The 22,717-nt window shown below is 40.8% G+C and overlaps 1 protein-coding gene across 1 annotated transcript; it reads left to right on the top strand.

The window, feature by feature from the left end:
* Positions 1-2,671: 2,671 nt before the first annotated feature.
* Positions 2,672-22,517, top strand: D2HGDH (D-2-hydroxyglutarate dehydrogenase). Its single transcript, XM_054983187.1, has 10 exons — positions 2,672-3,122; positions 4,888-5,279; positions 6,285-6,342; positions 7,690-7,829; positions 9,197-9,390; positions 9,673-9,841; positions 13,700-13,843; positions 17,534-17,676; positions 19,949-20,114; positions 22,107-22,517. Exons 2-10 carry the CDS (start codon positions 4,895-4,897, stop codon positions 22,367-22,369), a joined length of 1,662 nt encoding a protein of 553 aa, XP_054839162.1. The 5' UTR covers positions 2,672-3,122; positions 4,888-4,894; the 3' UTR covers positions 22,370-22,517.
* The last annotated feature ends 200 nt before the right edge of the window (positions 22,518-22,717 follow it).

The following is a 22,717-nucleotide window of genomic DNA, read 5'->3' on the forward strand; positions in this document are numbered from 1 at the left end:
CCAATGAGGACCCAAATAAACTTCCCATATCACATCTTTGTACGTGGGGTGGTGGTGGTAAATTTGTATTAAGTGTGTCCAGTATTTTTGTTGAAACCAGCTGGCAACTCTAGGCACAGTACAATTTAGCTTCCCTGGATTGCCTCTGCACTTTTAGCTGCTGGTGGTGCACCATGATTACACATGCACAGAGTGAGAGGTGGATGCTGGGGATTGGCTCAGCTTCTCCTGTCCTCCCCCTTCCTGTCCCTGTGTATCCAGCCAGCCTCACTCTGGGCTGCACTTCAGGGAAGAATCACATGCTCCTTCACTTTGCAAAAATCCCACCATTTGCTGCTTGTTCCCTGCCCCATTTCCTCAGCTATGTGGAATGGCCTCTGTACCCCAGAACAGGATTGTCATCTGGTAAATGAGCCCCCAGCTGGAGGAAGTGGAGGGGTGTCCCAGAGAAGAATATGATGGAGGGGACAGGGCTATGAAACTTCACATTGTTTTTTTTTTTTGAAAATTTTTTTATTGGGTTAGAATCCATTATTTTTACATTTACATTCAATTTTCCCCAATTTTTTCATCTCTAACCCCCTCCCTTTCCCCCCTTTTGTTGACTTCCAACAGCTTTCCGACCCTTTGTCCCCTTTCCCTTACTTCTATTAGATTCCTCTATCTAAAACAAATATATATTCTCCATTATTCTAAGCAGTACATCCTTAACTATTTTTAACATTGTATGCCCAAACTGTAAGTCTTTGTTTCCATCTTAGATAAACAATTTATCCCATTTTTCAATTTCAAATATTTCTATATATCATAAACCATATAAATCATACATTCATTTATATCAAACAATTTGACTTATTCTCTATATATTACTCATTCTGTCTTTTTGTAATAATTCTATATATCTCTCATCACGTAGTCAATCAATTTGACTCATCTATATCTTCAGACATTCAGTTGTGAAACTTCACATTGTGACGCTGGAGAGGCAAAAAAGTTTCCAGGCAGTTGCTCAGAAATACGGATGGGTGTCTCAAAAGCAACGGAAGAATATCAGATGTGATATTGTTTCTTGGAGAAAGAGGCCTGGCATTAAGACCAAAAACCAACAAATTGGGACATCCTGAACAATGACAACTTTCTTGAGATTCTTGAGTTGATAAGCCACCCTGAACCCACCCTTGAAAAGTGTATCAGCAGAGTGAAGGAGTCTCAAATGGCCCATTCTTGCTTGCAGTGTCATTACCTGTCTGCTGATATACAGAATGAATTTATAGAATATTGTGCTGCATATGTACAAAAGGCCATCCTAAAGGAAAGAGAAATATCCAAATACTATGCTGTAATTAATGATGCAACCCTAGACTCAGAACATTATGAACAAACTGTGTTCATTCTGTGCTATGTCCACTTTAATGAGAAAGGTGCATATGAAATTCAGAAAAGGTTCCTAGAATTTGTTGATTGCTGCACGAAAACTGGTGAAGCAATTGCTAGTTTGATCTGTGGTATCGTCAACAAACACAACATAATTATTGAATAATGCCATGGGCAGGATTACAGTAATGGAAGCAACATGAGTATGTATGTAATGGAAGGTACATACAATGATGCCCAAGCCCATATTTTAAATGCCGACCCATTAGCAAAGTTTTCACCATGTGCTTGTCACAGCCTTAACTTATATGGGGTTCAAGCTGCAGAATGTTGTCAGAGGCAATTACTTAATGTTACTGAACTATTTGCTAGCCAGAAAAGTTTACAAAACACTTAGACCTAGATTTCTTCAAATCTGTCTCTTCCCCTGTACTAGGTGGTTGTTATTTGGTTTTTTGTTTGCACATACCCGTTCACTGCGTAAATAAGTTAAGTAAAATCTGTTCTTTAATAATTATTAATTTTCATTTTTTAAATTAAAACATTTTTAGCCTGCCTTTCCTTGTGGTTCAAGGCAACTTACAATACTAGATTAACATTTCTTACCTAACGAACAACTTTTATTCTACTGGTGGTAATAGCAAATCAATGATATTTGGTTTTGATCAGTATCACATAGGCCAAGGAAGAATCCTTGTCTGGGGGGCGCACAGCAGTGGCCCTGATGGGAAGAAACCGCTCAACAGAGACTAAAGGAGGGGGGGTCATTATCAAGTGTCAAAAACCAAAGAGAGTCCAGTAGCACCTTTAAGACTAACCAACTTTATTGTAGCATAAGCTTTTCTGTGGCTGCATAATTTACCAGCCACAGAACATTACAATGGCTTGTCTAATCTTGCCTCTGTGTAATGGGCGTAGTTACGTTACACAAAACAGGCAGTAAAAACAGGCCTGCCCGGCTGGATCAGGCCAAGAGTCCGTCTAGCCGAGCTCACGCAGCGATAGCGGACATCCCGCCTACGTCTATCAATTCGGAAGCAGGGCCGGAAGGTCCCCGGGAAAACGGCCCCGCCAATTACTTCTCCAGTCGTTCCTCTGAAGTAACCCGTCTCTGAAAAGGCGAGTTCTCTGCTGCTACTGTTAACTGCCTTAAGGCTTGACGACTTTCTCAAACAAGCGTCGTTATGACACCAACTGAGCCGTAAAACTGCAAGTGCGCAGGGAGAATAGTTTCGGCGGCAGAAAATGTGAGCTGCGCGCACAAGAGCTCAGGTAGCCAAGCTGGGAAGGCTGTTCCAGAGCCCTTGGAGAACCGCTGCGAGTCAGACTAGGCAGACAGCTGAGCCAAAAGGAAGTTGCTGTCAGCGCAATACCTTTCGCTCTTCTCCCAGCCCTCTGTTAATACGCATGCGTGGATAAAATCTAGCCCGTATAAGCAGTGTCTTTATTTACTCTTCCACAAAACCTCTTTTATCCTCTTGATCTGGAGAGGATCAGGATCGTTGTTGACCTGTAGATTTCTTGGATTATTTGCACAATAAAATGCACGCATTGACTTCGGCCTAGTTAAAAGTGAGTGCAGCGACGCCCACTGTTTGGCATTTCGCGGCCGGCGTCAACCATCAGCTCTACTCCGCTGTTCCGTCAAATCCAAGTATTTAGCTCCGCCCCATTTCTGACTTTAGCACTGACCTATTCACGTGCCATCCTCGGCGTGTCTGCTCAAATGCGAGTCCTTTTAAATCCAGGTAAGTCTATACAGAATTGTAGCCTAAATCTCTTTCCGGCAGGGTTTAGGTGCTCCCAGCCACCGCCAAGAGCCCCCTTGCTTAATTATGTCAGTCCTTTACGCAGACGTCCTCCCTTCCAGATATATGAGGGCTGGGAAAAGACAGAAATCACGAATAGAAAACACTTATCCGTCCCTGTTTAACATGTACATTGCCGGCTCATGCAGCCTCTGTGTGCATCAGGGCCACGATATAGGAAAGGAGGGGTAGCTTTTCAGCTTCTGCTTGGCTTTGTTAATCAGCACTGGCTCCCTTGCTCTGTTTGCATTTTAAAGAAAAGATGTGCCTGTAAAGAAAAGATGTGTCTGTCCCCTCTTTAAAATGCTAATGACAAAGTGGGGAGACCAAATTGTAAGGAAAATTGTACACTTTGTGTTCTGGGCTAAAGGAATTGCCATATAAAAACCCCTTTCTCCATACTGTACATTGTAGGTATAACAAGCCAATGAGTCTGAAGAAGCTGATTTCTGGGTCAATCGAAAAAGGAGTCCCCTTGGTGTTGGTTTCATTTTGCTTTTTAAAACCCCAGCAGTTGTTGGAAGCTGCAGGCTCAATTGGAATTTTGAGCAGGAAGGACAGAGACAGTTCTTCTCTTCCCTTTACAAGCTGCTTTTTGAACAAAGGCTGAGAAGATATGAAATGAGTACCTGTGCCTTTCCCCATGTATATTCTGCACTTTTGCATGCTTCCTCACAACTGTGGGTTGCACTTCGGGGTGTTTATGTTTATAAAACCATGTAGCATTGAATATCTGCACATAGCTAACTTCTCTGCTATAACAACAACATTTGATCTATATACCACCCTTCAGGATGACTTAACACCCACTCAGAGCGGTTTACAAAGTGTGTTATTATTATCCCCACAACAAAACACCCTGTGAGGTGGGTGGGGCTGAGAGAGCTCCTAGAAGCTGTGACTGACCCAAGGTCACCCAGCTGGCTTCAAGTGGAGGAGTGGGGAAAAGTTCTGGTGTAGGAAGAACAGCCGAATGAGGGATGTTCTTTATGCTTGTCTGCACTATGAGGGACATCAGTGCAAGGTCATACCTCTTTTATGAGAATTTAACATTATTCTTCTGGAGCCTGATGAAATGGTAGAGGCCCTCAAAAGTGTTTGTTTTAACAAGAGTGTGCCTCATTTCACCTTTTTGTGTTTTTGATGCCATGGACTAACACAGCTACTCTAGGCCATGCAAAGAACCTCAAAGATTCAGGATTCCACACATCTTGAGGAATATTCTGATCATGGTACATATGCAAAAATAAAGCTGGTGTTGATTTACTGGCTTTTAAATGTGGTTTAAACTGCATTTATCATGTTTAACTTACTGCTTTATATCTGTTGCACTTTAATGCTGTGTGGTTTAAGTTGTTTTTTTAAAAATTGTGTGAATATTTTTTTATATGGGTGCCTTTGTCCTCTCAGATGTGTATATATATATATATATATATATATATATATATATATATATATATATATATATGTAAAAATGCCCCCCCTATGTCTTTAGGTTTCCTAAGTGCACCATCCAAAAAAAAATCTTCATTCATTTGTTGTGAGATTCACAAGCCAAGGAACTCTTTTAACTCTACATATGCCAAGGAATTCTTTTAAGGTTTACCTCTGCTACTAAAAAGTCATGGAGGAGGGGGATTTGCATTTAAGTGCTTTTTGGAGGAAAAGAGGTACAGTGGCTGTTAATCTTACTTCTGAACTATAGATGAACCATGGCTGCTTCCATCCTTGTTCGACGCTGCCAGGTGTGGCTCTGTTGGACACCATCAAGGTTGCAGACTGGATATCTGAGAGAAGCTCTGAATATGCAGATGAGTTTTGCAGCTGTGCATCAAGTAAAGAAGAAAGAAGCAAAACTTTTGAAGAAACAAGTCCCACATGACATCAGTCGCATCACCAAGAGAGCTCTGCATGCCACCCTGCTTTGCTTCCAAGAAGTGATGCTAACCAGTGAACGATATGAGGTGCAGAGGCTCCCCTTTGCCCATGTTTCTGATAGAGATTTATCTTTCTTTGAGCACCTTATGCCTGGCAGAGTCATAACTGATGTAGATGAACTGAAACCCTTCAATGTGGACTGGCTGAAGACTGTGAGAGGTAGGTTGTTTTGCAATTTGACTTGAACAATGCTAGCTAGTTACCGGGTCCGCCTTGATTGGCATTGTGGAGGCCTCCTTTAAAAATGCATTTCAATGATAAAACAGTTTTCTATCCAACTTATTCATTCCACCTTATTTTCAAGGAGCTCAGGATAACGGATCTGTTCTTTCTTCCTCCCATTTTACCCTGTCAGTAGCCTTGTGAGGTAGGATAAAGCCCCAGGTCACCCCATGAAGTTGATGGGCAATAGATTTGGGACAGACAAAAACATTTCTTTACTCAAGATGGGTAGCTGTGTTAGTCTGTCTGTAGCAGTAGAAAAGAGAAGGACTCCAGTTGCACCTATAAAACTAACAAAATTTGTGGTAGGGTATGAGCTTTCGTGAGCTGTGACTCACAAAAGTTCATACCCTATAGGTGCTACTGGACTCTTGCTCTTTTCTATTTCTTTACTCAGTGAGTAGTTAAGTTGGAAATTCACTGCCAGTGGACATAGTGATGGCCACAAGCATAGATGTCATTAAAAACAATTGGACAAATCCATGGAGCACAGGTCCATCAATGGCTACTAGTCATGATGACTAAAGGGAATCTACATATTTAGAAGAAGCAAACCTCTGAATACCTGTGCTAGGAGGTAGCATCAAGGGACTGCCTTTGCCTCTATGCCCTGTTTGTTGGCCCTTCAGGGCAATTGGTTGGTGCTACATGGAACAGATGGGCTAGACGGACCACTGGTCTGATCCTGTAGGGATCTTTTTATGTCACCCAGTGTACTTCCTTGCAGAGCAAGGATTTGAACCTTGGTTCCCCTGTTCATAGTTCTCCATTCAGACCGCTATGCTACACTGGCTTACACTTTCATACCTGTACAGGATGTCTTAGCCTGCCTAATACTAACTAATTCAGAAATATAGTGTGATTTAAGTGGGAGAAGTAATATAGGCTGGCAACTTGAAACCATTTCAAATATATATAAATCACATTATTTTTATGTTACAGGCAGCAGTAAAGTGTTGCTGAAGCCACGCACAACAGAGGAAGTATCTGAGGTTCTCAGGTAATTGAAGCTGCAGTTACATGAACATAAGCAAGATATGGAAGCAACTTCTGTAAGGGTTCCTTCTGTACTGTTCTGACCAGTTGTAAGAGCAGGACTATAAGAAGATATTTTTCAGTGAAGTTATGTGATGATAACCCACAGTTCCATCTGCCTTTATCCTCTCTTATGTACTTGGGGAGAAAGAAGAGTAGACAGATGGCTTTTATGTGCATAAAATGCACAGTACAGGTGTTAGATTATGAACACTTTAAATGTGAGTCTTATTTTCTTCAGCTTTGCAGTACAGATGCTAGAAAGTGTTAGGGAGTTATGGTGCATTTCTTAATGTAGAATGACTGTCTAGCTCAGTTTTTAATAATGAAGAAATTAAAATAATGTAAAATGGATTTTAAAGGGAAGAAGGTTCTTAATGTGCACGCATAGTGACTCTGAAACTAAGTGTTATTTCTCAGTTCTACTAAGTGTTATTTCTCAGTTAAGCATAGGGTAGTTTCTGTGTAGGAACATGGATGATTCATGTATGCTTAGCTCCTGCTGCACCATCTGAACAGTCAGAAGAAGAAAATCTCAATAGCTCTGAAAAGACCCCTGCTAGTAGCTAGATAAATCGTGGTTAAAGGTCACAAATGATGCCTAGTAGAGGAAGTTAAAAATTAACCCTGCTAGCAAAATTCTGCTTGCAAATATTTGACCTCTCAGTTCTAGTCAAAGGCTTGGATTCAGTTTAGAAGAAATGTGTGGTGTCCCAGGGACAGTTCATACATCCAGGCCATGCTTCATGTATGTAGGCATGTGACCACATGGCAAAGCAGTGTGAGCCAGGCATTAAGGTGAGATAGCTGGCAGCATTCTGCCATTGCAGTGACCCTTTTTCCATCACAGCAACCATAGGAATAACTGTGTGTGTCCAGATGTACAGCCCAGCTTCTCTTTGCAGTTCCATACTCTCCCATAAAATCTTGTGGGGGGAAAACGGGGGTTGCTTGTATGAATAGGCTCCGAGTCCTACTGCAAAGTGAGAGTATTTTATAATCCCCACATGACATACTGGTTTGATGGGGCTTGGACCCACTACTACGAATATGATAGTTTTATTAGTATGTAGGAAGTAGTTACGAATTTCCTGCATTGTGCAGGGGATTGGACTAGATGATCCTGGAAGTTCCTTCCAAGTATATGATTCTATGTATCTTAAATGTTCATAAACTAAAGGCAATAGAAGCCACCAACCTACAATTGCGTTTAGGTCTTAAACTGTTCTGAGGTTCAGAAAGAAGTGAATATTCAAAGGCATCTTTGCCCTTAGGAACGAGACTCCCATGGGCAAACTGTGTTCCCTTTCAGGTACTGCAATAAGAGGAACTTGGCTGTGAACCCTCAGGGGGGTAACACTGGCCTCGTTGGGGGCAGCGTCCCTGTCTTTGATGAGATCATTCTCTCCACAGCTCTTATGAACCAGGTCATCAGCTTCAACACTGTGTCTGGTAAATATGTTTTCATAGGGAAATAATGGCTCATCTGGTCACCTTTTAAAGTTTACCATCCCCTGAAAAGTTCCTTTCTGTGAGGGTAAGATGGATCCTGGGAGTCGTGGCAAAATTGCTTTTTTCTTCTTCTTCCCGACAGCAAAAAGGGAAGAGGTATGGTCAAAGTGCACCTTATGCACATTATCTTGCTGCAGTCCTTACAACAATCCTAAAAAGTAGGCAAGTATTATTCCCTTGCTGAAAATGGGGAGTTGAGGCTAAGAGAGACTCAGTTGTGTAGGCCTCCAACAGTGCAATCCTAAGTAGAGTTATACCTTTCGATGACTGCAAAGGCATTAGAAAAGGTAATACTCTCCTTAGGATTGTGTTGTTAGTGAGTTTGTGGCAGAGTCGAGAACTGAACCTCCCTAATCTCATCTCATTTTCTTGCTTTAAGGAACATTATGCCAGTTCCCATTAGCATCAGATGTCAAGCCTCAATAAAGGCAAGAGAGCAGGGGTGGGGTGGGGTATAATCTGCTTAGAAAAGTTAGTTGAACACTACCTGATCACAAAACAACAATAACAACAACAACATTTGATTTATATACCACCCTTCAGGATGACTTAACACCCACTCAGAGCAGTTTACAAAGTATGTCATTATTATCCCCACAACAAAACACCCTGTAAGGGGGGTGGGGCTGAGAGAGCTAGAAGCTGTGACTAACCCAAGATCACCCAGCTAGCTTTGTGGAGGAGTGAGGAATCAAACCCGGTTCTCCAGATTAGAGTCCTGTGCTCTTAACTGTTACACCAAATTGGCTCTCAAAGCAGCAATGACTGCTGTACTGCAAGAAATTATATAGCATCTTTAATGCTGCAGATGTTACTGCCAGTACACGATAAGTGGAAGATCATGCAAATTAGAGCTGCATATGAGAAATAAGAAAGCTTATCAAGTCCTTGAAATTGTTACTGAGGCACTTTTTAAGGGAGACAAATGTTTTCTGTTTTGTTGAGCACCTCATCTTCCCCTCACAGATGGAAGAAGGGAAAGAACAGAGCCCTGCATCCTAAAAAGGATACTTTAGGTAGGGTACTGCGCTATCAAAAATGTATGTTTACATTCACCTCTCAGGGCTTAATGTTCTCCCAGGAGATCTCTGAAGTGTGGGAGATGAATACTAGCACATGTATTTTCTCAGCTTTGGAGGGGGTGATTTAGATCAAGAAAACAGTTCATGGGGAAAGGGCCTCTAGCCCGTATGGTGATTCCATGATCACATTAGTAGTACTCTACTCTCCGCTTTTAGTTATGAGAAGATCAGGCAATCAACCATAAATCTTTCAATATAAAGTGTAACTTGAAGCTTGCTTTTCAGGGATCCTAGTTTGCCAGGCTGGCTGCATTTTAGAAAGCCTCAACCAGTATCTAGAGCAACAGGACTTCATTATGCCTCTTGACCTGGCAGCAAAGGGCAGTTGCCATATTGGTGGAAATGTGGCAACAAATGCTGGTGGCTTACGACTCCTGAGGTATGGCTCTCTCCGAGGGACAGTCCTGGGTTTAGAAGCGGTAAGAAGGAAATCTAAAAGTTACTTCCTGTGTTCTTTCTGTCTGTCTGATCTCACTACCATTCCAGGTGTACCTTCTCTTAACTCACTGAATCATAATCTCCTATTGCAGGTATGATTTTGCTGAGAGTTTTAAATATACCACCTTGGCTGTTCCGTTTACACAGTCCAAGCTTCTGTTACAGTTATGAATTTAAAATGGATTGAGTAATCTTATTGTAGCCTGTTTTGTTCCATTTTAAGTGAACATATGAAATCTCTGTATAAATGTGTCCCCTTCCAGGTGCTAGCTGATGGTTCCATTCTGAATTGCTTGTCATCTCTGCGGAAGGATAATACTGGCTATGACTTGAAACAGCTTTTCATTGGATCAGAGGGGACCTTGGGAATGGTTACGGCTGTGTCAGTCCTATGTCCACGGAAACCCAAAGCTGTGAATCTAGCATTTCTTGGTAAGAACGTATCTCCAGTCAGTTTCCAGTGTGCTATCTGTAGGATTCTCTGATGCCCTTCTTTGGGTAGAAGCATCCTGTACCAGAAGTGGTTCCAATAACTGTAGAATATGCTCTAAGAAGATCAATGGGTTTTGCTCACAAGGACAGTCCATCATTGCCTCTCTCCACCTTCCTGCTTCTTCATCTTCTAGAACCCCCTCGCCTTTCGTGCCAAATGTTCCGACTGCTTGGTGCGGTAGGGGGTCCAAAGAGATATAGGAGCCAGCTCAAGTCTGAGTGGAAGATGGTCATTATCAAATTTCAGTAGAACCTGGAGATTTACGATTTTATGCAGTAATCTGGAACTGGTTAAAAAATAATCGATGGTACTACCTTTATTACCTGCCAGAAAGGTGATTCCCCCTGGATAATCCTCTGTTGTGAAGCCATTTAATATGGATAAGTCAAATTTTCTTGCGAGATTTAGTAAAGTTTGCTTTGAGGTCCTTTGATAAACGTTGTAATGCATAAGGTTGTAGATGTCTTCCTAAGCACATCTCAAGGATCCAAACTTTTCAGTGAGGGTCTTGTCGCTTGGGCCAAGTCTAGCATTAAATTTTTTTCCCACAAGGATCATATTTGCCAAAGTAGCCAATAAGAGATCTTCAATATAGGATTCTAGTTCGTTCCAACTTCTGAGTATATCTGCTTGTTTCTGATAGGATGGAGTATAAACATTTAACATTAAGAGGGATTCTGCATTAAAATGTAGGAGGACCACCATTGCCCATGGGTTCAAGTTGTCTAGATGAACACAGTCAGCTTGGAGTGATGTAGAGTTGGTTCATCAAAAATTGTCAAAAAGCAAAAAGAGATCTTAAGGATGCTTACAAAGTTTACAAGAATTCTATGGGCATGGATAGCTCACATGCCCAACATAGTCTCTTACATTTAAAAAAAAATTACAAAAAATTGATGGTATCTAAAAAACGCACTGAAATGAAAAAACTATGGAAAAGAATTATTCAATCTTCAAATGAGAGGACTTCAACTCAGTTCTGGAAACTGATAGCAAACCACTCCTTTAAGATTATTTCCCCCATCGATTCTTGTATCTCTCCTGTGGGCTGAGAAGCATTTTTCCTTAAACTTTACTTTGATACTCACTGCCCTTCACCTCAGTGGAAATGGGAGGCTCCATTGAACCTGCCTGTTTGGCCTCCCATGACAACCAGGGAGGTGGAGACTTTGATTTGCAGACTTAGACAAGGCAAAGCACCGGGTCCGGATTACATACCTCTGGATCTATTAAAGAATAATGTAGACTAGTGGGCCTCTCTTTTAGCCCCACTATTTACCTATATAGATTCCACAGGAGATATTCCTGAAGCCTGGAGACAGGCCATTATAGTTCCTTTTTTAACACTGGGCAGAGGGACGAACCAGCTAACTATAGGCCTAACAGCCTTTTGAGTATCCTGGGTAAATTGTATGGTAACTATTTGTTAAAGGAATTACAAAGCTGGCTGATCCAAGAAAATGTTTTCATTGATGAGCAGGCAGGCGTTAGGGAAGGACGATCTACAATGGGACATAATTGGATCTTATCCCATCTGATCGAGATGTATGCGTCCAACAAGATCACTTCTCTCACGCAGCATTTATCGACCTTAAATCTATTTCCAGGGAGAATCTTTGGAAAAGGTTAGGGGAGACCTCAACTGATAGGAGACTTCTTTTCCTGATCCAGGTATTACATACAAGTACTGTGATTAGGGTCAGATGTAACAGGAATGACCTCCTTACTAATCATATTAGTAACAAACAAAAGAGTTAAGCAAGGCTGTGTTCTAATCCCTTCCCTTTTTTCCATTATATTAATGATCTGATTGGCCACCTGTGGTTTGTGGATTCTCACCCTCCCTCCTTGGTAGACTGTCTCTTGACAGCCTTACTTTATGCAGATGTTATGGTTCTGCTGTCCAGGACACCAATTGGCCTGAGAAGGGCACTAAAGCAATTTGGCTCATTTTGTGATTTAAACTATCTGGAGATTAACTATCACAAAATAAAAATAATGGCCTTTGGCCCAAAACCTAAGATTAGCAAATGGAGCTTAAATGGTCATAGCTTACAAAAAGTAACAACTTATAAATATCTTGGGGTCATAGTTCAATCCTCAGGGGCAAAAAAGGCCCACTATGAGTACACTGCGAACTCTGGCCGTAAATCTACCCACGGTATTACTAGATTCTTCCACAGAAAAGGCAGTATATACTGGTGGCCCTCAAATTGTTTTTTGCCAAGATTGTTTCACAGGTCCTGTATGGGATGACGTTAGGGCCAGTTTCATCAAGTTTTTCCTCTCTTGGAAGAATCCAGTCTAAATTCATGAGAGCCATATTTCAGTTCTCAAAAAGTGTTTCCAATGCTATTCTGCACCTGGAAACGGGACTGATAAGAATAGAGACTAGAATAATCCTCGCCTCAATTATTATGTGGCTAAAGTTTAGCTACTGTCCAGCAGACATCACTTCCCTAATTTTGAAGGATGGACATAATTCATGTTGGATTAGGGCTATACATCAGAAGTTGTCAATGCTTGTCTTCTCTCCTGAGTCCTTACAGATAATGGCCCTGAATCAAGCTAGGGCCTTAGTTAAACAGAGACTACTAGATGCAGAGAGGGAGAATGATATTTCCAAGGTTTTGAATTTCCTAGCCCCACCCCACCCCCAAAAGAAGAGATCTATAGCCTCTCCAGCTCAGTATTTGTTGAACTGGGAAATCTCTTCCCACAGAAGGACCTTCTCTTTGGCCTGCTGTAACATATTTCCCTCAGAGGTTGTGGTGGGCCGCTATAGAAAGGTACCAATAGTCGAACATGTCTGTCTGTGTGTCACTGGCGAAGTAGAAACAGTCAAACATATTTTACTCAGCTGTGGGTTTTATCATCAAATACAAGCTAGATTTATTCATCCCATGCAGGAAAGACGGTCAGGTCACTCGGATTCTGATACTAGTAAGATGCCTCTACTAGATTCTAATCCCCAGGTTACGCTCGAGCGTGCCAAATTTTTGGCAGCAGCTTATAGAATCCGTAAAGAATTTGTAACAACGTGACCTGAATGACTTTTAAGTTATGTTAATCTATCATATTTTATTTGTTTGGGAACAACCTAGATTCTGCTTTTAGATTGAAAGCTAGATATTTCATCTGTTTTATGCTGGTTACGAACTGCAATAAACTTTGACTTTGACTGTGCTGTCTGTAATCGCTTGTGATAACAAAGCTCTATTGATGGTGTATCAGAAGACTACATTTGAATGCAACAGTATATGATGTAAAACAGTAGTTCAAGGCTAATTGGATTACATTTAACTTTTGTTACAATTTAATGTGATAACCAGTTAACTTTGTTAACAAAGAGGTGGGGGTGGGGGTACGTGTGTGAGGCAAGAGCAGAGAAAGAAATTAGCATAACTAACAAATTGCTTTTCATCATCAATTTAAGAACTGCGTATCCAAGACAGTTTTAGGGCTTTGCATTAAAATAGTAAATTCTATGTGCATAAAAACTCAAACCTAATTTTCTAATGGATGCCATTCCTAAATCTGCTACTTCTGGCATATCACAGTGGAACATAGGAAGAGAACTTCCTGAGAAATGTACCATTGAAAGAGAGCTCATTGATTAGCTAGGGGCTTTAGATCCATTAACTGGGGCTTTAGATCTGGTTCTTTTCCCAAGTTGCTCTCCTTTCAGAAATACTTTCACTCATGATCCAGTAGATGCGACAGTAGATGTCATTGCTTCACCACAATTTTATATTCTATTCTTCTGTCTTACTTTATTTTTGAAATGTGTTGCAAAGGTTGTCCAGGGTTTTCTCAGGTCCTGAGAACCTTCACTACCTGCAAGGGGATGCTAGGAGAGATCCTTTCTGCATATGAGTTCATGGACAATGAGTGCATGGAGTTGGTTAAAAGACATCTCAACCTGGTCAACCCAGTGGCAGGTACTAAATAGTCATGCGCAAAATGTACTGAAGGAATTCCATCACTGATTCCATTTGCCCAAGCAGTAGGTTTCTGCTAAAACATCTATTGGCTGAGTTGAAATTTACCAGTTTTTTACGTAGTTGTCTGATAATTTAGGACCTGGATGCATTTTGTCGTGGTCACATTGCATCTTGGATTTTGTATTTTTAAAATTACATAAATATCTGTGTGTACATTTTTCACCTGAGGAACTTCTGTATCCTGTGACTGGTATTATATTATTGGAAATTTCTCTGTTGTTTATATCAATATTTTATAAATTACCTTATACTGGAAGAATAGGGGAGGGACTGGTAGACTTACTAAAAAGCTGAACAACCAGTAAATCTTGGCATTGGTATAGAAGATGATTATGGAACTTGGTAAGAATAAGAGAGCCAGTTTGGTGTAATGGTTAAGAGCGCGGGACTCTAATCTGGAGAACCGGGTTTGATTCCCCACTCCTTCACTTGAAGCCGGCTGGGTGACCTCGGGTCAGTCACAGCTTCTACGAGCTCTCTTAGCCCCACCCACCTCACAGGGTATTTGTTGTTCTGGGGATAATAATATCATACTTTGTAAACCACTCTGAGTGGGTATTAAGTCATCCTGAAGGGTGGTATATAAATCGAATGTTGTTGTTATAAGAATACAAATGCTGTTTGAGCACAGAAAGGGTTAAATATATTGCATGAATGCAGATCTCTGATCATACATAAGGCCTTTTAAGGTATTTATTGCACAACTGAAAAGTTCCTATCCCAAGGTGATTATGCAATAAGCATAGTAAATTTCACTATGACAACCACAATTTTCTGTAAGATTTGGGTCCAGTAGTACCTTAACCTGAAAATTTACTTGGTCTTTAAGATGCTACAGGATCTGAATCTTGCTTTTCTAGCACAGATCAACACGGTTACCCACCTGAAACAACTTTCAGTGTTGGTTTCATATTTATTGATCCAAATTCTACTTATTAATTTTGGCAGTACCAGCTGGTGGATGTTCACCAGGAAACTATTAGAACACATTATAGCACTCATTTGTTTATTGCTTTTTGCTATGTTCAAAAATCTTCTTTAGGGAATTTCTTTTAGAAAAGAAAAAATTACATTTAGCTCAGTGATACTGGAGGAACAGGTTTTTAATACAGTAAGACAGATACTAAAGTGACTTAGTATAAAGTCCCCCCCTTCTTTGATTTTACCCACTAGGAAGGATTTATATAAGAAAATCTAAAATTGTAGATAATTCTTGTTTTTCAATTTGGTGCAAGGAAATTTGGGGTGCTCTTGGACCTAGGCCTACAGCTGGATAAGAAGGGGAAGTGCATTTTACCAGCTTCGTCTGGTTCACCATCTGCAGCCTTTCCTAGACAGAAAAGATCTGGTCACTGTAATGAATGCTCTATTTATAATTAAATTAGATTATTGCAATGTGCTGAGTGGGGGTTGCCCTTGAGAAATATTTGGAAACTTCAGTTGGTGCAGAATACTGCAGCCAGGGTTTTGTCTGGAGTAGATAGTAGGGACCATATTACTTTAATCTTGGCCAATCTATTCTAGCTTCCAATCTGTTTATGGGCACAATTCAAGGTACTGGTGATGACCTTCAAATCCTTATGGCTTGAGACCAACTTACCTGAAGGACCGCCTACTCCCTTATGAATGGAACAACCATTACAATGATCATTGGAGGCCCTGCTTTAGGTACCCTTGCTTTTTAAGGTTAGACAGGTGGCAACCCAGGAGAGGGCCTTCTTGGTTGTGGCACCAAAATTCTGGAACTCTCTCTCCATGAAGATTAATTCGTTCTCTTCTGTTGCCATCTTCCACCAGTGGGTGAAGACTTTTTTGTTTTGTTTTGTATTCTCTTAGTGATCCGTCCTTCATGCCCAATGTTTTGTTTTAAATGTTTTAATTATTGTTTTTATGTCTTTGTATGTTTTTTAGCTCTGATTTTAACTATTTTAGTGATGTGTCATTGTTTGGTTGGTTTAATTGGTTTTAAAATATGATTTTATTTTAATTTGTTAGCTGGCTTGGTAGCCCTTATGAGGGCAGAAAGGTGGGATATAAATTTTGTTAAATAAATAAAATAATTCTAATGAATTTGAATCTATAGAATTGATGTATGCACAGTACCAGAAATTATATCCAGTCAACTGTACGTATATCATACACTCATTTTTTAGTATATTACATGTAATAGTAAATAAATGACATAAATAAATGTTCCACTGTATGGAAACTATATCACATGTAATAAAAACATTTATACTAAAAACCTTAAAGAACTGCCTTCTCCCATTCAAACTTGGCTAAGATCATCTTCTGATGATTATCAGAAGTGGGTAAGCATCAGGGACAGTGCTTTTTTCGTAGTGGCTCCAAGACTGTGGTACCAGATTTGCTGTGCCACACATAAATATTTTTATTGTCCTAAGCTGGATGCTCCTGTTCCTTGGTTTTAGTTATATACAAGTGGGAGTCCGCAAGGCTTTGTGGGGGAGGGGGATTTCATTTTCCCTTCTCCCGCAATCTCCTCTTCCCATTCCCTGCTCCCTCCAGCCTCTTCCTCTTTTCCTGCCTCCTTCTCTCCTTCCCACCCACTTTTGTCTGTCCCATCTTCACCTTTTCCCCTTTCCCCTCGCAGCCGCTCCCCTATGGGCCAACTGAATGGTGGGGAACCTGCAAGGAATCGCAGGGGGTACTTAACTGTTCGCTCTATCCCCTTCCCCACACTATTTTCTTTTTCCCTCCTTCTGGCAGTCTCCATATGCTCACCCTTCCCTACATCTTCTTTTCCTTCAAACCCACTAAATATTGTTCTTTTTGAAAGTTAATAAAAAAAAATTAAAAAACCCACTAAAAATCTTACTTTTTGTCTGCCTCCTATCTTCATCTATATTTATTAATTTACTCCATTTATATACTGCTTGCCTCCACAATGGGGACCCAAAGCAGCTTACCTCTTTCTCCTTGCCTCCTTATCCTCACAACAACCCTGAGAGGTAGGTTAGGCTGAGAGTGAGTGACTGGATCAAAGTCACCCAGTGAGCTTCCACAGCAGAGTTTCCCAGATCCTACTCTGAAATTCTAACCACCACACTACACTGGCTTTTTGGAGGGGGGAGGACTGCTGTTGAACAGTAGCAAGCAGCCAGCCCTGGATGAGGTATGCAAGTTATGTAGAATTGAGTCGTCCAGTGGTTGCTTCTGGGCCTGGTCCCAATGAGTCTTCCCTCAAAGGCTAAAACAGTCCTGGAAAGCTCCTTGACCTCTCCCCTTCCCTTTTACTGACAGAAACCAAGTCTGGAAAACTGGCTAAACTGTTATGATTTCCTAGGAACAGCTATTGAGGGCATCTCGTCTTACCATTTTGGTTTATTTAACCACACACACCCAATTTTTTTTTAAAGATTTTTCTGCAAACTAGAATCATTTTTGAGGTGTAGGAAGATTTGTTTTGTCTGTTCATCATGGCAGAGATCAAGGTCATTTGGCTGTGTGTGTGCTGTGTGTGTGCTTTTATGCTACTGATTTTGTGGTATTTTACCTTTTTATTGATCTGTTTAAGTTGTCTTGAGAGTATTTTATCAAGGGGGGGTAAAATCTCAATATATTTCTTCTGATTGTGACTGAATAATTTTGCTCTTAAATTTCTAGAAAGTCCATTTTATGTCTTAATTGAGACTTCAGGGTCTAATTCTGCCCATGATGAAGAAAAACTGAGCAACTTCCTGGAACATGTTATGGCCTCCAATTTGGTGGCAGACGGAACTTTGGCTTCAGAAGATAAAAAAATCCAGGTGATTTCCCTATTTCCCAGATATACATGGCCTGGTGCTCTGTTCTGAATCCAATCTATGAACTGATGAATGTTCAACTGTTTTCCACTGGTCACAAATTGCTAAGTTTGGTGTAGTGGTTAAGAGCACAGGACTCTAATCTGGAGAACCGGATTTGATTCCCCACTCCTCCACTTGAAGCCAGCTGGATGACCTTGGGTCAGTCACAGCTTCTAGGAGCTCTCTCAGCCCCACCCATCTCACAGGGTGTTTGTTGTTGTGGGGATAATAACAACATACTTTGTAAACCGCTCTGAGTGGACATTAAGTTGTCCTGAAGGGTGGTATATAAATGAAATGTTATTACTATAAATGTTCAAAGGAAAAGGCTGTAGCTTCTGTAGTTCTTTGTTTCTAACATTGCTAAGTTTTTTGTTCAGTCCTTTGGCAGCACCTGTCTCATATTATTAATTAGACAGCTAATTAAAAACCTTTAAATGAGGGTTTGGCTTCATGATGAAAAATCAGGGAAGCCCCTTTTCTGGGTTCCTGATAGCTTTCCAAAAGGGGTATCTGGGGGGAAATAACAACTTCAGCAGTTTTTGTACAGATCTCATGCCTGACTGCCAAATTGTTTTCTGAGCTCCCAAGTGTTCAGAAAGCAATCTGAAGTTTCTGGAAGCACGTTTCTTTTTTAAAAACAAGAACTAATGTGGTGGTGTGGTTGGACTAGGACTAGAGCTCCTGTATGCTACCCTTAGCTCCTTAAAGAAAGCATGGGATAAAAGGGCCAGTTTTGTGTAGTGGTTAAAAGCAGTGGGACTCTAATCTGAAGAACCGGGTTTGATTCCCCACTCCTCCACTTGAAGCCCACTGGGTGACCTTGGGTCAATCACAACTCTTCCAGAGGTCTCTCAGCCCCACTCACCTCACAGGGTGATTGTTGTGGGGATAATAATAACACACTTTGTAAACAGCTCTGAGTGGGCATTAAGTTTTCCAGAAGGGCGGTATATAAATTGAATGTCGTTGTTGTTATTAAAAATATAGGATAGAACGGACCTAGCTTGGAGGCAGAAATCAAGTGTGCATGGAAGACATGCATAACCATCTCTTTGGACCTCAGCATGTATTGGAAGCCACATGTGTTTAAAAAGATTTGTATTAGACAGGGCCTTTTGTGTCTTATTGTGATTGGCATGTAACCTGTGGCGGCGGAACTGATACAGATATGAGGTCCCATTGCTGATGGCCTTCCAGTACAATCTATTGTATTTGATATGGTCAAAAAAGTGGTGTTTAAAAATGTTACATATGGTGAAATTGCATCTGCTCATAAATCAAGACAGGAGTTCTGTATTTTAACAGCTAGATGTTGCTGCAAGTCAAGATGGACAAAAACAAACAAGCCGTGAAATCTAACTAATGGGTGTCTCTATTGTAAATCAATCAAATTAAAGCAACATTATAGTCAAATTAAGCAAGATAAACAGATGATATATATACACACAGTGTAGGTGATTACAGAAGGCAAAGCATCATATATAAATAATTAAAATATAATTCAACAGGATTTCCTATACAGTATTAAAGTGCTATGTGCCTAGAATTGACCAGAGGTCTGAACAGTAATCACCAAAGTCCCAGTAAGTTTATGATGAAACAATGTCAGAAGGTCTTCAGTGCAGTAAGTTTCTATTGGAGAAACAGTGTATATGATCTCATATGAAAACAGTGATAGGCGGCAATGAAGAATGGATACACAACTGCGACGGGAAGCCAGCAATCTGCCCGTTTCACCTCTTCATCCTGGCAGTCGTTATATCTGCCTTCCATTTTGACACGTGCCAAAATGGAAGGCAGATGCTAAAGGCTAAAAGAATATCGAATGACTAGTGGAGGTGTATATGCGTGGCCTGTGATATAACGACTGCCAGGATGAAGAGGTGATACTCTCCCTTTGTTTACTAGCAAGTCAAGATGGGGCTGAAAAGCATTTGGTAGTTTTTGTGGAGGAAGAGTAGCGGGTTTGCTGCAAGAGTTAACAGATGCAGAGTCATTTCCACCAGCATTAAGTTATCTTTTCGTGATCCATTGACTTCAGAACAAGTTCACAATAATTTGAAGATTAATGAGCGCTTTTGACCACCTGCCTATTGCCAAGTAGCAGGACAGGGTAGTCCAGCAGCATACAACCAGCAGGCCCCTTTTCTACAGCCATTCATGGGTAATGAAAATAAAGGAAACGGATCCATTTTGATTCAGTCTAGTTTACTGCTTTGGTCAATGACAGATGCTGTGGGCGTTACGGGAGCGGATCACAGAGGCCCTAACGTGCGATGGATATATCTACAAGTATGACATTTCACTTCCTGTTGAGAAACTCTATGATCTTGTAACTGACACGAGGGCACGGCTGGGCAGAACTGCCAAGAATGTTGTGGGTTATGGCCATCTGGGTGAGTTGGAGAGCATGCTTAAAAACATCCTTTTTGTTTTGAATTTAGGAGTTATTGAAGTGTAGTGACTAAGAGACTGATCTTCGTTCAGCCCTTGTTTCTCATCTCACGGCCAAACTAGACATAACAGCATCCTTGTGACTGCCATGAGGACACTGTTGCCATTTTCAAGTCATTTAAAAATGCTGCAAAGACCCAATCTTGATTTGGCATGCTATGCTGTGCCCTTGTTCCCGTTGCATATTTTCAAATGCTAAAACAACCATGTAAGTGTGGCTATTTATGGCAGCCACAAGGACATCATTAATTCTAGTTTGGCCCTCAGCCATAAATTATTAGATAGTTTTAGCTAAGCTACAAGCCGGGTTAGCCTCCTTATTGGCAATATGCGGATAACACCTCCAACCATACATGGTTGTTGTCTAAATAACTCTTACTTTGTACATTCAGAAGCCAGTATATATAACTATTTTTGTTTTACTGTTATGATTACTTGGACTGTTTTCTTGGGATTCTTTAGAACTACTAAAACATTATGTATAGATTTTTTTAAAAGCAAAAAGTGATTGGCTGAGAATAAGACTGGGAAGGAGTTTAACTGCTTCAGGAATCAGTGCACATTAACCAGGAATTGTGCTCTACCAATGAACATATCTTATGTAAGGGTGTGCTTCGATCTGAAGCTGTAATTAGTATGTCATCAAAATCTCCCCCCACTAACAAATAATCATATCTAATATCTACCAAGTTACTGAAACATTGATGAAACATATCTGGACAATCTGGGAAGACTGCTTCTTTCCAGATTCCTTTGTATATGTATAACTGTTCTAGTATTTTGTCAAACAGTCAGCACAAACTATTTTTTCAAATCAATAACCTTCTGTTGACTGGATTGTAAAATTTCTTAATTTGATCTTGCTACTGGACACAAAAGATGGCAAGATACTTGAAGCAGTATTGCAAATTCAACTCTCTTGCAAGAGCTTTTTGCTTTTGTGAATTGTGATGACATAATATTAACACTTCTTTAGTATAATCTGGGTAAAGCATGATCCACTCTTTATTAGGACTCTGATACAAGTCCTGTTACTCTCTTGCCAAATGTAAAAGGTGATCTTTCACCCTCACTCATAGAAACTGGACAATTACAAGAGCTGGTTTGTTTACACTGCCTAGTGCCCGAGGAATCCCGTAAACTTGTTCAGTCTGCAACTGATAATCATCAGGAAGCTGCAGAACTTCACGAAGTAGTGTCTCCAAGAGTTCAATCAGCTTCTCCTGTCCTGTCTTTTAAGACTCTTCTGATCATCCAAGAACCGAATATTCAGATGATGAATGTAACTCTGTAGTTGAAAGATCCTGTTAGAGAGAACATTATGTGAAGCTGAGACAGCCATCTCATGAGCATTGGTTCAGTCTTCCAAGGCAGTAATTTTAGTCATCTGTTGAACTCACATATCAATAGCCTCAGTTGACTCCTGAAGTTGTTGAATTTTCAAGTTGTTGAAAAAACACTGTCTGTCCCTGGAGTAGTAGAGGATACCGTCCAGTGTGTTCCTTGTGTGGCACACAAAAAAAGAAATAGAACAGAATGAGAAGTTTTATGGAACCAATGTGTTGTGATAATCAGCATGCCAGACTAGGACTGTGGAGATGCATGTTCAAATCCCCACTCCTAAATGATCCAGGGCCAGCTGTTTTCTCTGAGCTTCTTGGAGGAAGGGTGGACTAAAAATGGGATAGAAATTGTACCTCATTTATTTCCTCCCTGCTACATTGTAATGGGTGCCTGTATTTAAAGGGCAGTGTGAAATAGTGCTGAAATATCCAGTTAGATCTGGAGAGCAGGTGGATCCCTGAGGACTGAAGAAAGCAAATCTAGCCAATGGAAGTATGAACAGCTGCTGCATAGCACATCCAGCATTCACATATGTCCTCCACTTTCTCTTTTGAAACCACCCAATTCCCATCTCTCTGTTGCCTTGGCAGGAGATGGAAACTTGCACCTGAACATCACAGCTGAGTCTTACAGTCATTCACTCTTGGAAGCCATTGAACCCTATGTGTACGAGTGGACGTCCCAGTATCACGGAAGTATCAGCGCAGAACATGGTCTGGGCTTCAAGAAAAAGCATTATATTCACTACAGTAAGCCACAGGAGGCTGTCCTTCTCATGCAGCAGTTCAAGGCCATGCTGGACCCCAAAGGCATTTTAAACCCTTACAAGACCTTACCAATCAAGGCTGAATGATGCTGTCTGCCAGAAAACGATGTGTAATCTTTTAACTGAGACTTTCTAGCACTCTGTCTGTGACTAGCCATGAACAAAGTATGAAGCTACAACCTGACCTGGAGGTCTGCATTTTGTTTTCCTAAGTAAAAGAATTGCTGAACTCCCAGTCTTGTCTGCCAGATCATAAATTCTGGGAAGCTCATCACTTCAGCCAATCGGTTTTCAAGGCTTCACATTTCTCCCTGTACTTAAGGTTTTATTCTTGTGTGTGCACCTGTACGAGTGCTGTGGAGCTCCACAGAATGATCCAAAGGGCTGGGGCAGGGGTGGGGATCGTTTAGAGGAGAAATTTCTGGGTGTTTGTAT

Source organism: Eublepharis macularius, chromosome 6, assembly GCF_028583425.1.
Source record: "Eublepharis macularius isolate TG4126 chromosome 6, MPM_Emac_v1.0, whole genome shotgun sequence".
In the NCBI taxonomy this organism is placed as follows: domain Eukaryota; kingdom Metazoa; phylum Chordata; class Lepidosauria; order Squamata; family Eublepharidae; genus Eublepharis; species Eublepharis macularius.